At 39.7% G+C, this 14,071-nt stretch overlaps 1 protein-coding gene across 1 annotated transcript in view; it reads left to right on the top strand.

Moving 5' to 3' along the window:
- The window catches only part of MAP2K1 (mitogen-activated protein kinase kinase 1), a 33,359-nt gene that overhangs the window by 5,645 nt on the left and 13,643 nt on the right, over window positions 1-14,071 (top strand). Inside the window, exons 2-3 of the mRNA XM_005148798.3 lie at window positions 9,840-10,050; window positions 12,049-12,195. Coding sequence (XP_005148855.1) covers window positions 9,840-10,050; window positions 12,049-12,195 — 358 coding nt within the window. The remainder of the gene's footprint in view (window positions 1-9,839; window positions 10,051-12,048; window positions 12,196-14,071) is intronic.

Genomic DNA, 14,071 nt, shown 5'->3' with positions numbered 1-14,071 from the left:
ATGACCTCCGAGTGCAACTGCCTGTATTTGATAGTCAAAGAAGGACTTGGAAATTATGCAAAACTGGCTTGAACTCCACCTTCTATTACAATTTGGAAAAGAGATAGTTGCTTATTTACACTACATCTTGCAATTTTAATGTTTTCAGTATCTTTCTCAAGGAAACTTCTTTTTGGGTTTGTAGGAGTAAAAAGGCAGATTATCTCCCATCATCTGTAGTGTGGGTTGTGTTTTGGGTTGATTTTTTTTCCCTTGTTTTTAAGTTCATACTGTAAAATGGAGTGGGGGGGAACAGTGTAACCAGTGGGTTGTTTCCCAGCAGACCTTCCAGGAGGATTTGTCCTTTGTGGAGTAATTTCTTTTGGTCAGTTTTCTTGGATATGAGTTTAGGAGAAATAGAAGGAAGATTTTCAGAGCTGCTCGATTTAATGCATGCTGGGTCACTTCTGAATTCGTTCTGGAGGTTTTTTTCCATTGTTTTTAAAACCACAAGGTCTCTGAGGAGAGCCAAGCCCCTCTGTGGAATTCGTTTGACTTCAGGGGAGCTTTGTACCCTTGTGTAGTGTTCTGGAAGATTAGGTCCTGGAGTTTTATGACTGACCTGGCTAGATAGCAGCTGCATTGAATATGAATATGGAATTACTGCAAGCTTGTAAATAGTTTAATTAAAGAAATTCAAACAAAAATTTCCAGTCTTGGATTAAAACATTCAGAGCATTCTCTTTAAATGTGTATGGGTCTGGCATTGTCTTTCATTGAATTGCTAATAGCATTTTAATAATTCTTAGACGCTAATAGAACATGTGATCTGTTACAATGGTGGAAAATAACTTCTAACTTAGTACTTACATTGTTTCTGGATGTTTGTGTTGAAAAGATTTACGATTAAGTGTACACAAGTAGTACAGAAATTAACACAAGTGGCAAAGTGACCTGTGCTGTTTTTTCTTGATAGCCAGCTTTTACTTAACAGTTATGGGTGTAGGAGAGATTTTTTTAAGACACTTAATACCAAGATGAGAGTAAATACCCAGTCTTGTGATGTTCGTATGCTTGTATTTAAGTGTAATGATAGCAGTGCAGGCATATGTATTTCAGAAAGCCTATATCATTTTCAGAGAGTTAAATAAAAACTGGGTGTAAAAAATTAGTGTGTTCCAGTGAGATGAAAGCTGAGGGAAGTGCAGGCTGTCATATGGATACAGCCACTTCTTTTCTATCCTTTTCAGCACTGGTGCTGCAGGTAGAGTTACAAAGGTGTGCTTTCACAGGTGAGCATCTGAAGATCCTGCTTCTTCTAAAGTCCTGTCCTTTCGTTGCTGTGCCTATGTCTCCCTGATGCTTTTCCTATATCTACTCTTTCAGAAGGTCAGATGTATGTGCTGATCTGACTGAGAATTTATGCGCCAAAGAAGCCCAGATTCTGTCCTCTTGCACTCACAGCAGCACTGATGGAGCTACATGATGAGCTGAATCAAGGAAATAATCTGGCTGAAAACTTGCAGTATTTAGGTTAATTTTAAATGGATCTGTTATCTGAATTGGTTACTTAGGAATGAATAGCTAGGGACAGAGTGGGGCAGAGCCACCTGCTTTGGCAAGAACCCAATGACAGCACACTTGGAGTCCAAGAGATACCACTGAGATGTTGAAATTCAGTAATTATTACAATTCAAGCAGCACATCTTTCCATCGAGTGGTCTCAGGTCTCTCAAGAGGAACGCATTACAGTGTTACCTAGAATATCTTCCAGTGTTATCTGCACCAAATAAGGCTTAAAAAAACCTGAAAAGGGACTAAAACCACATATGTAGTGTAATTCTTTATTTGGTATAACGGTGCTACTGGGTCTTTGCTTTAGCAGTAGCTTAAAAACACCCAACATGAAAGTCATGGGGAATTTACATGAGACAGAAAATACATCAGCCCATCATTTGAGGGCTATTTTAATGTATACAGGAAAAATGTATACAGAACCTAGATGTTCCCTTTAAATGATTCAGTTCAAAATGTTCCAGTAAGGATTTTCCCCCACATTGCCTGTGTTACCCTTTCTACAGCTGCATTTGTTCTCCCATCATTGCCCTGGGGATTGACTGAGCTTGAAGTGTATAGATTCTACTGCCAGAACACACAAATGTCTCTTTGAGGAAGAAGCATCAGTTTCCAGCTTGCTGAATTTTTGGGGAGCAGATTTTTTCTTCCAAAGGCTTTTAAATTTATGCTTCTTAAAGGAAACAATGTCTTTGTTTTTTGGTTGTTGGTTTTTTTTTTTTGTGAAGACTTAGGATGTGGTGTTGCTATTAATTAGGAATTGGCTGGTTTCTGATTGCCTCTATGTTCAATGTTATTTAAGCAAAATCTTGGTTATACTTTGGAAGGAATGAGCACTGGATTGTGCCAGTTAGTGCCCAGAGGAATTGAACAGGTAGGAAAAGACAAATTCACTGCTTGGTGGCTCTTTGCAACCATCTGTTGAGAAGCTGTTGTCATCCTGAGTCTTGTCTGAAGAAGATGAGAGTGAATTCCAGCACAACTTCTGCTTGCTGACAGCTGGGGATGTGGTTTTCATCAGGGTTCAGTCACCCCAGCATAAGGAAGTAGTGAGTGGTGTCTGTTACAGGGTGGCACATGCTAAAGGAGCAAGAAGAGAAGTTGCCCACAGAAGCTGTGGCTGCCCCATCCCTGGCAGTGTTCAAGGCCAGGTTGGATGGGGCTTGGAGGAACCTGCTGTAGTAGAAGGTGCCCCTGCCTGTGGAAGGGGGGTGGAGCTGGATGAGCTTTAAGGTCCCTTCTAACCCAAACCATTCTGTGATTTTCTGATGAAAACTGGGAGCAGATGATTTTATAGCCTGAGAACTAGGACAGAGATAGTCCAGCAGTGTGTGTGTGATGCTTTGGATGAACAAGTATCTTCTTAAAAGTCTGCTTATGGGGTTTTAAAGCAAACTGTTGGAACTTCCTGGCAGCTCTTCTTTCTTGGGGTGTTTTGTACAGCTCAGCATTGTCCTGTGCTTTTCTAGAACCTTTTCTCCAATGTGGTGGGAAGGTGAGTCAGCAGATTTAATGTAGCAAATAGAACAGTCACAGAATGCATGTTTAACATTCAGTCTGGATGTAGATCTATGTGGATGTGTGAATATTTCTATATGTATTGGTACAGCCTATACATATATTAAGTAAAAATTAGTCATTTATTCCACTAAGTGGCTATGCTGACAAGTGCTGTGTTACACAATCCATCCATTTAAAATACAGGCAAGGAGCTAAACCTTCCATCCACTGAATCCCAGTTATGCTTGGGGATTTTGGTTGGTTGTTTTCATCTCCACATTCTGACAATTTTTTCTGTGCTTCTGGCTCCTTGCTCGGCTCCTGCACGGAGCTGTTTCAATTCTAATCCTGGCTTTTCCATAAGCCTTGTAAACCGATACTGTAACTTCATCGTTTGTATTATTGTAGTGTCTCTCAGAGGCTGTGTTGCTACCACATAAGGGAGTTGTGAGGATAGTGTTACCGTTACTGCTGCACATCTTTATCCCTTGTTTTTGTCACTGCATTTAACTCTTAGTTCAGAGACAAAAAATGGAGAAACAGGACTTGTGTAAATACATGTGTCAGTTCCTGATGAGCATTTTATAACTTCTATCCATCCTCTGGGTTTGTGTTCTAAATATCCAAGACCTAAGTTATTTTTTCTGTCCGTAAGGAAGTGTTAATTGCCCTATGGTTCATTTGTTCTGGTTGTATTTAGTGCTGGCTGGAAAAATCAGTGATAGGTGTGCAGATATGAAAGGGAGACCAAGAACTTGGATTTCTAGTTCTGGAGGTTTAGCTCTTGAAATTCTTAATTGGAAACAGCCAAGTTTGTGGAAGACTTTGAATTCAATGCTACATTAAGTCCTGAGGAAGCCTTTTAACTGAGCCCAAAATCCCCAAACCACCAGTTGCATTGCTTAGCCACAGAGTGAACCATGTGAAAGGGTGGCTGAGCCTTGCTGGCAGCTCCTGCCACCATCCAGGATAAAGGGCTGTGAGGCTGCGTGCCGGCTGGGAACAGCTGCAAAACATCTGGAAGGAAGAGGCATCCAGGGCAGGAGTCCAGCATCTGTCCAGTTGTGCTGCTGCTTGCTTCTGTAGTTTTGTTCTCTTGAGTGAACTCTGTCTCCAGTTCAGATGATATTGGGCATGCTTTGGGTTATTTAACAAAATTAGTCAAGATGTTCAATGGGATTTTGAATGCTTTTTTGCTGAAGCAGGACAGGGGGGAAGCTTTAAACAGAGATTCCTGCCCAGCAGCTCAGCTGATGAGGAATTGTTCACATTAAGTTGTCCTGTTGGTTGGAGACTCAGCAGGAGACTTGAAGTCTTAGCTTAGATTTTCCTTGGAATGCATGACTCTGAGCTTTAGACAAAGGAGAATTCTTACACTGAATTAGTTTAGCAGGATACTTCCTTTGACAGAACAATACCTTTCTGATAGTTTTGGTTTACATAGCTTTTACTAATTTTAATCAAATTGCCTCTTACTGGGTTTTTTTCTCTGGCTGTGTTAAACCTCAGTATCCCCCCTGCTATGTCTGTTGTGTTGTGGATGTGGAACAGCATTTTCAGATGTTAAAATTCATGCTATAAGTGAGCAAGTGTATTGAGCAATCGTGTACCTCACCAAGGTAGAGACAGCTTATGAAGGACCTCTAACATGTTGCAGGGGTTGAAAATAAGCAAGATCTGGGGAATACTGGTTTGGGGTTTTTTCCAAAGCAAGACTCCTTTGCACTTATAATGAGTTTGGATCTTGTTGCATTGTTGTTTAACTGCAGGTTTCATGAGTCTGCTGGAGTTAGCCCAAACATAGACACCTGTGCATTAAGCTGTGAGCCTACTGTAATCGCTTCTATCTTCCATGTTACTCTGTGAGCTCTTCTTTGCTAAAGGAAAAGCTAAATAGAAAATAGCCTTATTGGGTTTGGCACAGTCACATGAAATAGTAGTCTGTCTTTTCAAAACCACAGAATGTCTTCATGTTCCTAATGCTGTATTTCAGCTCCCTGATTGAGGTTGTTCATGGAAATTATGTAGTGAACTGCCTACTTTCTTCTCTAAACTGACAGCTGTGTAGGCTTGGGGAAAGCATTACTGTCACTGTTCTGGAAAACAACCCCCAAGCCTGTATCCTCATGTGACAGGAGATCTGAAACTGAACGTACTTCTTGATGCTTTCACTCATGCTAATTGTTCAGCTTGCAAAACTGATAGTAATAACTTTGAACAACTATTTGACAAATTGCTGCTGAAGACTCTGTCAGACCTTCTTCCTCTACCACCTTTTTTCTTCCCTCTAAAGTAGACTTCAGGGTTGAGTACAGCTTTAATGTAGCTCTTAGGGTTGAGTATATGATTAACTTATCACTCATGTGAATTAAATTTTCAAGCATTTGGAGTGTTATTATAATGAGTTAAGAGTAAGGATTTATTTTTCTGGTTTTGTTCTAACATAAAGTACTAGCAAGCTAACAGCAGCATTTCTCTCCTCGTCACTGGTTCAGACAGAGTTAGTATGCTCTGAGAAGTTAATGTATCTCTTCCAGGAGTGCTTTCTTCAGGTGCTGGGGTGGCTGCCCCCAAAATCATGAGCTGAGAGATCTCTTCTTGCCTTGTGCCCATCTTTGTGTGCAGGGTGAGAGTCCTCTGCAGACTCTGCTGCTCTTCCTTGCCCAAACTGTGTATAGGAAAACCAGGGTTGCTCCGTAAGTAACACACGAGTATCTCCCTGTGATTCTCACGTGTGTATAATATGTACATTTACAGTGGGTATAAGTCATGAGGGATGTCGGTCTTGAAAAGCAAAGTCTGAAAATACCTTCAACCATCCATTAAGGGAACAGTATGACAGGCTCAAAAAGTGACCTGGTAACCTGGTGAAGTGATGGCATTTGTGACATGCCTTGGTCTTACCAGCAGACTCCTGAACGGACGTGTGCATCTCTGGGAAGCGGAGGACAGAACATTTCATTTAGCAGCAGCTAGAGGTGTTGTTGTGCTTTTTCTTTGGTTGTTGTCACCCAGTTCTCTTTTTTTTTCCTAAACATCTGCTTTTTGCCATCCTCAGGAGGTGAGATACGGGGATGGGTGAGCCCATTCTGAGGGTCTTAGGTGAGCTTTGATACAGGTGAGGTGGCACTAAGTCTGAAAAGTTCCCAGTATCCCATGCTGTGATTCTCCTCAGAAAACCTTTCTCACCTCTGGGCTGTAACACAGGCTGGCTGTGGAAGGGATGGATGTGGGTCCCCGCAGGATGTCAGGTTGCAGTTGTCTTCTGGCCTCTAAAATGGGGATTTTTGTGAAGCCGAAATTGATAATAATAGAGGTGAAATTTCTTCATACACAGCGGACGGTGGTTGTTGTGTGGGGAGGTGGGGTGTGCTTGTGCACATCTTGTAGCAGGCTGCTCTCTTAATTCTGTTCTGCTTTAGTTTTAAACTCCTGAGGTTATGGAAGTGTCACACAACTGGGAGGAGGGCACTGCACTGTCAGCAAAACTTTGAGTACAAAAAGGAAGAAGTAATATTGACTCAACAGGAAGGATCCTACCTGATCAAGAGCAGGTGGAGAACCTCTGGAGCACCTGGGGCTGCTCATGGAAACAAACAGCCAGCTCTCCCAAAATCTTACCCTGGGTGTATATTGTAACTTCCAATCTAGTCTAGAAGAGGGAGATCTTGGTATCTGAAGTTCAACACCTAAGACACTACCCTTTGTGTAATGGTGTTGTCTGCTGGCTCTGGAGCACATTTACCCATTTCTGCTACCTGAGTAAGAACATATTTATAGGTAGTGCTCTGTGAAATTACACTGTGTCCTTAATGAATGGAGAAACCAGCACAGGCCTCCGTGTGGCTTCATTCAGATGGTCACATTATGAAAGCTGAATTCTTTCCCTAGTGCAGCATGTTTAGTATGTGCTTGGCTTTAAAACAGATAGCAATAAATTAAATGATAACCTATTGCTTTAGAGTAGTGCTTGGAGCAGTGAAGCACTGAGGTGATTTGATGGAGCTCTGGCAGAGGCAGAGTGCTCTGACAGTGAGAAAAAACAACTCCAAGACTGCAGCAGGTAATGGTGATGAATTTTAATAGGAATCTTTTTGTCTCTGAATAAAAGTTTTATGTAAGATTAAGTCACTACTAGTGCTCCTTTTGGAGGCAGACATAAGCATAACAGCGTGCTGCTACTTTTAGTTAACAAAGCTTCCTTAGTGTTTTCATCATGTCCTAGTGAACATAAAATCATAAATGGTTTGGGATGGAAGAGACCATAAAGATCAATGGTGAACTGACTTGAGCATTCCCTCTTTATTTTCCATGTGTCAGTTTAGTTTGATTTATGATACTTCATATGCAGTGATTTAACTATCCACCTGTTCCTGTGTGGGCTTTGCACTGCACCTTGGCTGTGATGCTTTTATATGGTGAGGGTCCTTATAGTTACCTGCTAGGGGATAGTATTCTTATAGTAGTTCAAGTTAAAAACTGAAACTGGAGTCCAGCCTTCTAAAACACTGAGTATAGATTGCCACCACCAAATCTGATGACATACATACTCTTTAATTATTTATTTGTTTACATTTTAAATAAATTAATACTTGGTGCTTCAAGCCAAGGATTAGCATGATAAAGACCTCAGTTCTGTCCTGATGTGTCATTCAATTATCACAAAACTAACTGGAGATGTTACTACTAGTTATTCTGATTAGTAATTCTTACAATGCATTTGTTGGGTTAGTATCTTCAGATTAATTTGCTTTACAGTTAGAGGATTGGTCCTGAAAAATCCAAGTGGCATCCTAAAGCTGAACTGCTCTCATTGTCTTACTCATCACTGCGTGTGATGAATGAATTGCCATTAGAACTTGGAGTTCTGGTGATTCTGCTTTTTGGTTTGCATTTTAGAAACTGAATTTCAAAAGCATCTTAATGGTTAATCTTGAGACAGAGTTTGTAAATCAGAGTGATTTTAATGTTCCTATAATCCAGGCTTATTTGTGCAGGGAGATTTCTCCTGGTGAATACTCTAGGATATTAATTGTGTGATTATATTCCAGTATGATTATCCTGGTGTAAAGCATGGTATGAGGACAGAAACAAGAGCGTGTTTCTCTTTGTAGCATAGCCTGAAGATGAAGTACGTGGATCAGAATGAAATTATTTTTACACCAAGACAGAGACAGTTAATCTAGTGTGACTACAGTAGAATAGGTACATCCACATTTACTATGTGAGACTGTTCCATGCTCTTGAGCAGCAGTGCCCAGGGTGAGTGTTTTGTGAAGCTTGCTCCAAGTGTTGCCTGATAATCTTATGCTTGGACAGTTAAAATGTCAAACAGAATTCCCCTTAACATCAAAGGTCTCTTTCCATTTCCTCTACTTAACTTTTCTAAGCGTTATCACCTAAGTTAGGTTGACAATTGCATCCTGTCTGACATACTTAAACTGATAAATGAAGTAGGAGTGTGTCACTGCTTAAACTTTCAGTGATTGTGTAGTAAGGAAGAGCTGTAAATATTTATATCATTTTTATTTGCCTTGATTAAACCTTCCTACAGTCAAACTACGATTGTTATCCTGCCTGGAAGTGCAGGCTCTCCAATGAGTGAGCTGAGGGGTTTGTCCTATAATTCCCTTTTTCTCACTCAGGTTTATTTGTCCTTCTTGGAGAATCTGTCTTCTCAAGTGACCAGCACCTTACTAGGCATGCACAGAATGTCTCCTACAATGTGATTTGAAAGTGGACATTTTATGAAGTGATGAATAGGAATAGTTTTCTTGATAATTAGTGGATTTCATATCTTTAATGGAAAATAGGCTCTGAAGAAGTAGGTTCTGTTCAAGTCTTTCATCATAGCAGCACTGTATTTTCTGGGAGCAATGCATTAAATTTAGCTAAGCAAAATGGATATTTGCTGGTAAATACTTACTCTTGCAGCATGTTATTGTTGCAACTGGGAGCAGGGAACTTTTAAGTGAGCTTTGAAGGTGCTGTTGTTAAAATGAAGGGTGGCCATAAGATCTGAAGTGAAGCTATTAAATAAAGAATCTTCCTGAGAAACTGAACTTTTTTCTGTAGTCCCAAATTTAGCTACTGTTTAAAGTTCTGTATTACTATTTTGTATTGCCTAATGGTGTTAAACCTTGATTTCTAGCAAATGTGCCCTTCAGTGGAAGAAAAAGTGAGCTTAAAACCTTTGGGCTGTTTCTTTTCCCCAGTTAAACCAACTTCTGTTTCCAGTGGCTGTGGTTTTAATGCATGTTTGTTTAGTTCTGCTTGATAACTGATACCTAAATAAGAAGTTTCAGAATGGATTATTAGGTATATAGTTATGTGAAAATCAGTAGATAAAGCATGTAGACAAACTGTAGGATATTACAACACAATCCTTGAAAATGTGAAACCAAAAATAGTGTGGAGTGATGTGCTGTGATTCATGAGAGCTCAGGTCATCAGTGCTGAGTCATGAAGCCACTCCTGTAGGTAATGAAACTTAACATGCATGGATCTGAACAGAACCTAAAAGATGGGGAAACTGGATATTATCCGTTCATGTCTATGTCATTGTTTTATCTGGAATGAAATACTGTTTACTTAAATCAGAGTTCCAATAATGTATGTCTGATGTGGATGACTGTACAAGTCAGGTCGTTTGAGATAATGTATATAGGTGCAAAACTGTACTGAATTTAATCTGACCTCAGTGCTCTGTTGCTCTTCCTCTTGCAACACTGCTGGGTAAGCTCAAACAGCTTAATAATGGAGCTGCTCTTTTTTTGTTGATACAGGACAAATTTGGAAGCACTTCAGAAGAAGCTGGAAGAACTAGAGTTGGATGAGCAGCAACGAAAGCGCCTTGAAGCTTTCCTTACCCAGAAACAAAAGGTTGGAGAGCTGAAAGATGATGACTTTGAGAAGATCAGTGAGCTGGGAGCAGGAAACGGTGGTGTGGTCTTCAAAGTATCTCACAAACCTTCTGGTCTCATAATGGCAAGAAAGGTGAGTGTCTCAAAAATAGGAACTTGGGGGTGATTGATTTTTATGAAGGAGATTGTCTCTTATCAAACATGGTGACTTGACTTAGAGAAATAAGTGATGTTGATACCTAAAAATAATATCAACTTCATGAAACACATCAGCTTCTCTGAAAGCAGGATAAGATGCACTTGCTTATCCTAAACTTTCCAGGTTTTCATGAGTATCATCCCATGTGTTCATAATGAAAGGCTAGGCATTCATTCCTCTCTTTTCTTTCCCCATTTTGACAAATACAGTCTTTTTGGATGGGTATATACTTTCAGATAAAATGTGGTAAATGCAGTAATGAGTAGAAGGCCTAGAAGAAGTTACTGAAAGGTATGAATGAGGGAAAAGTGACAATATCCTGATAGATATATATATATATATCCTGTCATGAGTTTAGAGGAAGGGCAAGGTTATTGCCTAAGATGTTCCTTGACAGCTGCAGACCAGAAAAGGGCTCTGGATGATACAGGAAGAAAAGAACTCAAAACAAACAAGAGTGAAGGAATGCACTGGGTACAGTGACATGTCCTGGTTTATAGTTTCATCATGGGATGCAGGTGGCATCTATGCAAAAATGTACTTGTCCTTGTGGCAAGAGTATTGTTCCATGGTTCTGTTTTATGCTTTGCAGCCAGTAGCAGTTGTGACCTAGTTTGTGAGAGAATAGTGATTACTCTTTTAGCTGCAATAGCTTGATGTTTTAATCCTCACTTTATGTGAGGAGCTTTCACTTTCTCTCAGTATCCCTGGGAACCAAATGCAGTAAGGGAGGAGCATCTCAGATACTTTCTTTGGGTACCTTGTGCCTTATCCTTCCAGGAGTCAAGTTCCTTGCACAGGTAGCACTTGTTGGGAGGCAGCCTGTTGGGGCACAGGCTGTTGTACTGCACTGGGTGAGGTGGCAGGCAGGCTGCTGTGCTTTATCAGGAACATAACCTTGCCTTTGAGAAGGGTAAAACACAGGTCACCCTCACATCCCAGATCCCACTGTTATATTACTGGAAACTTAAATTTTTTCCTTTTTTTAACAGAGAAGTCAAAAGACTTGAGCTCTTTATTTTTTAAGAGCAGTACACTGTCACCTTCAGCAAAACTCAAGGAAAATGTGCATGTACTGACTTGAGAATAAAAACCTAACAGTTCGCAGAGAAGCAAATAAAAAGGCCCACTTTTAAGGTGTGAGAATTGCAAAATATACAAATCATTGAGGTTTTCTTGAACTGAATCAATTGAATTGATTTATTTTCCCCACATACTGTGGGTTTAACAGGAAATTCAGTAATATTCAATGCAACTGAGATGCTTGCTGAACTGAAGTCTTTCTTTCATCTATTGACCAAAATTTGACTTCTATGATGTCTCGTAATCTTCCCTTTCACAAAAGAAATACACCTCTTGGATTGAATGAGAAAAACCATCTAGTGAAACAAAGTATTGTTTGTCATCTTCTCTTTAGATTAGATTCAGTTTGGGGAGCCTTTAATTTGAGGTTCAGCTCATTCCTTTCACTGATGCTTTACAAACTTTCAGCAGCTGCTTCTGAGTCAGTATGTCTTTGACACACTGCCTTTAGACATTTGTTCATGGCTTTTCCATAGAACAAAACCCAAGTGAAGAAAGTGTGCTGGGACAAAAAGTTTGTGATAGAGAAGTCTTAAGTGAAGAGATGGAAATCCCACCTTCTCATGGGTGCTGATATTTCACCTTTCTCATGCTGTATTGTAGTATTTTCTTTTCCCTTTGCCACTAAGAGAATAAAATGAGTTATTTTCAAGTTAAGTCATGGAATAGCTCTTGTTGGAAGTGGCCTCAGAAGGTTCAGTCTCCTGCTTAAAGTAGTCACCTGTGGGATCAGAGCAGGCTCCTCAGGGCCTTATCCAGGTAAGTATTGAAAACTCTCTCTGAACAACCTGATCTTTCTGAATGGCACTGTACCACTAAGAAAATAATAAAGAGTGGATTGTTTTACAGCTAATTCATCTAGAGATCAAGCCAGCTATTCGAAACCAGATCATCCGGGAGCTGCAAGTTCTCCATGAGTGCAACTCTCCTTACATAGTGGGCTTTTATGGAGCTTTCTACAGTGATGGAGAAATCAGCATTTGCATGGAACACATGGTAAGTACATACGAATCTGTCTTAGCTTGAAGCTCTTAGTAGACCATTGGTGCAAAACCTGAGTGTCAAAAGGATTTAAGTTAATGAAGTATATGACCTATCCCTGGTAGTGTTGGGATGGGGCTTGGAGCAACCTGGTCTAGTTTATTCTTTAGATGAATGGATATTTTATCTCCTTTTTCTCAAATTTTACGGAAAATACAAAGAAAGATTAGTGCCTGGGAAGTGAACAAGCTCAGAAAGATCTCACACAACTGTTTTTAATGCCAAAAATGCTCTTGACTGTGTTTAATTTTAATAGAAAAGTACAGCTTCTTCTCGACAGCTGTTTGCCTTTCTCCAACCATATGGAGCCAAACACTAAAAGGAAATTTTCTGTAATTAAAGGTCAGGCAAATTTTGTGCCTCACTTGCTCAGTAGAGGATTGTTTTTAACAATATGAAATACAATAAATCTGAAGGCTTTTTTTATGTATTTCCCTGGAAAAAAAATCCTGCTGCTTTGGAGAGAAACCTTCTTCTTTTCTGGAAAGTACATGTGGTTGTTGTAATGCTTCTCTGGCCTTCCCTGACTGAAATGTTTAGAAGGAATCGATGGTTGCTTAGGAACAAGTGCTCATAATCCAGTTTTTAAGCATGTGCTCACCCAATAGAAGGTGTACATACCCCAAAATACAAGTGACTGTTGGGAATTATAAAGAAGTTGAGTTCTCAGAATGGAGAAGAATAATGAAAACCAGAAAAATGGATGTTAAAAATGACTGACTGGGCATTGTTTCAGAATGCATGTAATGAATGTCACAAATGTGCACATCTGCAATAGCTAGAAGAGCAATATGTATGTTAAGACATGCCAAGAGATGGTGGTGATATGTAATTACATGTAGAAATAAAAGGCATAAAGAACCTAAATGAATTTGTCAATAAGAAAATTAACAGGAGCAATGAGGGTTTGCAAGTTCCTAAGCAGGGTATGATGTATCTGACATAAGGCTCTTCAGTTGAGGGGAAGACAGGATGAGATCTAATTGAAGTCAGACTGCGTACAAGATTTTACACATAGGCCAACTGATCAATAAGCTCTGCAATAGAATAGAAAGGTGGATTATTAAAATTGGAGTCTTAAGCCATTGAACTGATGGCTTAATGTGGATCATTAGGTGGAAGCTTTTGGTCTCCTTTTGGATGAACAATGAGCTGAGAATCTCCATTGCCTATTTTGTATATACTTTTCAATTACTGCCAGTCAAAATCCTTATTTTTAGCAGTGAGTTACAAAACAGAAGTATGAATATGAACAAGAAGTTGGAGGTGGGAAAGGCATAGAACTTGAAGATTTGAGTGCTTGATATTTTTAGGTACATAAATTCAAAATCAACACATAACTTTGCTTAGCAGCAGGTATTTAACAGGCTAAAGTGTTGGAGTCTGCTTCTGGAAGACACTGAAGGCTGCAGCCAACACCAGACAATTGAATTGGGTTCAGCCTCTTCCGGGAGCAGAGCTGGTCCTTGGAGAGGGGAGGAGAGAAATGGGGTTTTACCTGTATGAAATACAGCTGTCCAGAAATGCAGACTGGTTATACAAGAAATGTATATAGATCTTTTTCCTGTTGATGTATTTTTACCAAGTGCAGCATTATGTGGGTGTATTTTTATTACAAAAATACATGCTCAAGTATGTATTTCTCTACTCTCCTTCTCTTAAGAGTTATGGATTTTTAGTCCTCAAATAACAAAACTTTGCATTTTATCTTTTCTCTTTACATGTATAAATGGATAGGTTAAGGCACAAGGTATTTGCTTTCTCAAGGTGGATTTTTGCCTTGAGTACTTGGAGATTCAAATGCTGATCTGGACAACAGGATGGTGTTTTG

The sequence above is a fragment of the Melopsittacus undulatus genome, chromosome 9, assembly GCF_012275295.1.
Source record: "Melopsittacus undulatus isolate bMelUnd1 chromosome 9, bMelUnd1.mat.Z, whole genome shotgun sequence".
NCBI classification, from domain to species: domain Eukaryota; kingdom Metazoa; phylum Chordata; class Aves; order Psittaciformes; family Psittaculidae; genus Melopsittacus; species Melopsittacus undulatus.
The sequence above is the reverse complement of the archived record's forward strand: the minus strand, read 5'-3'. Positions and strand labels throughout refer to the sequence as shown.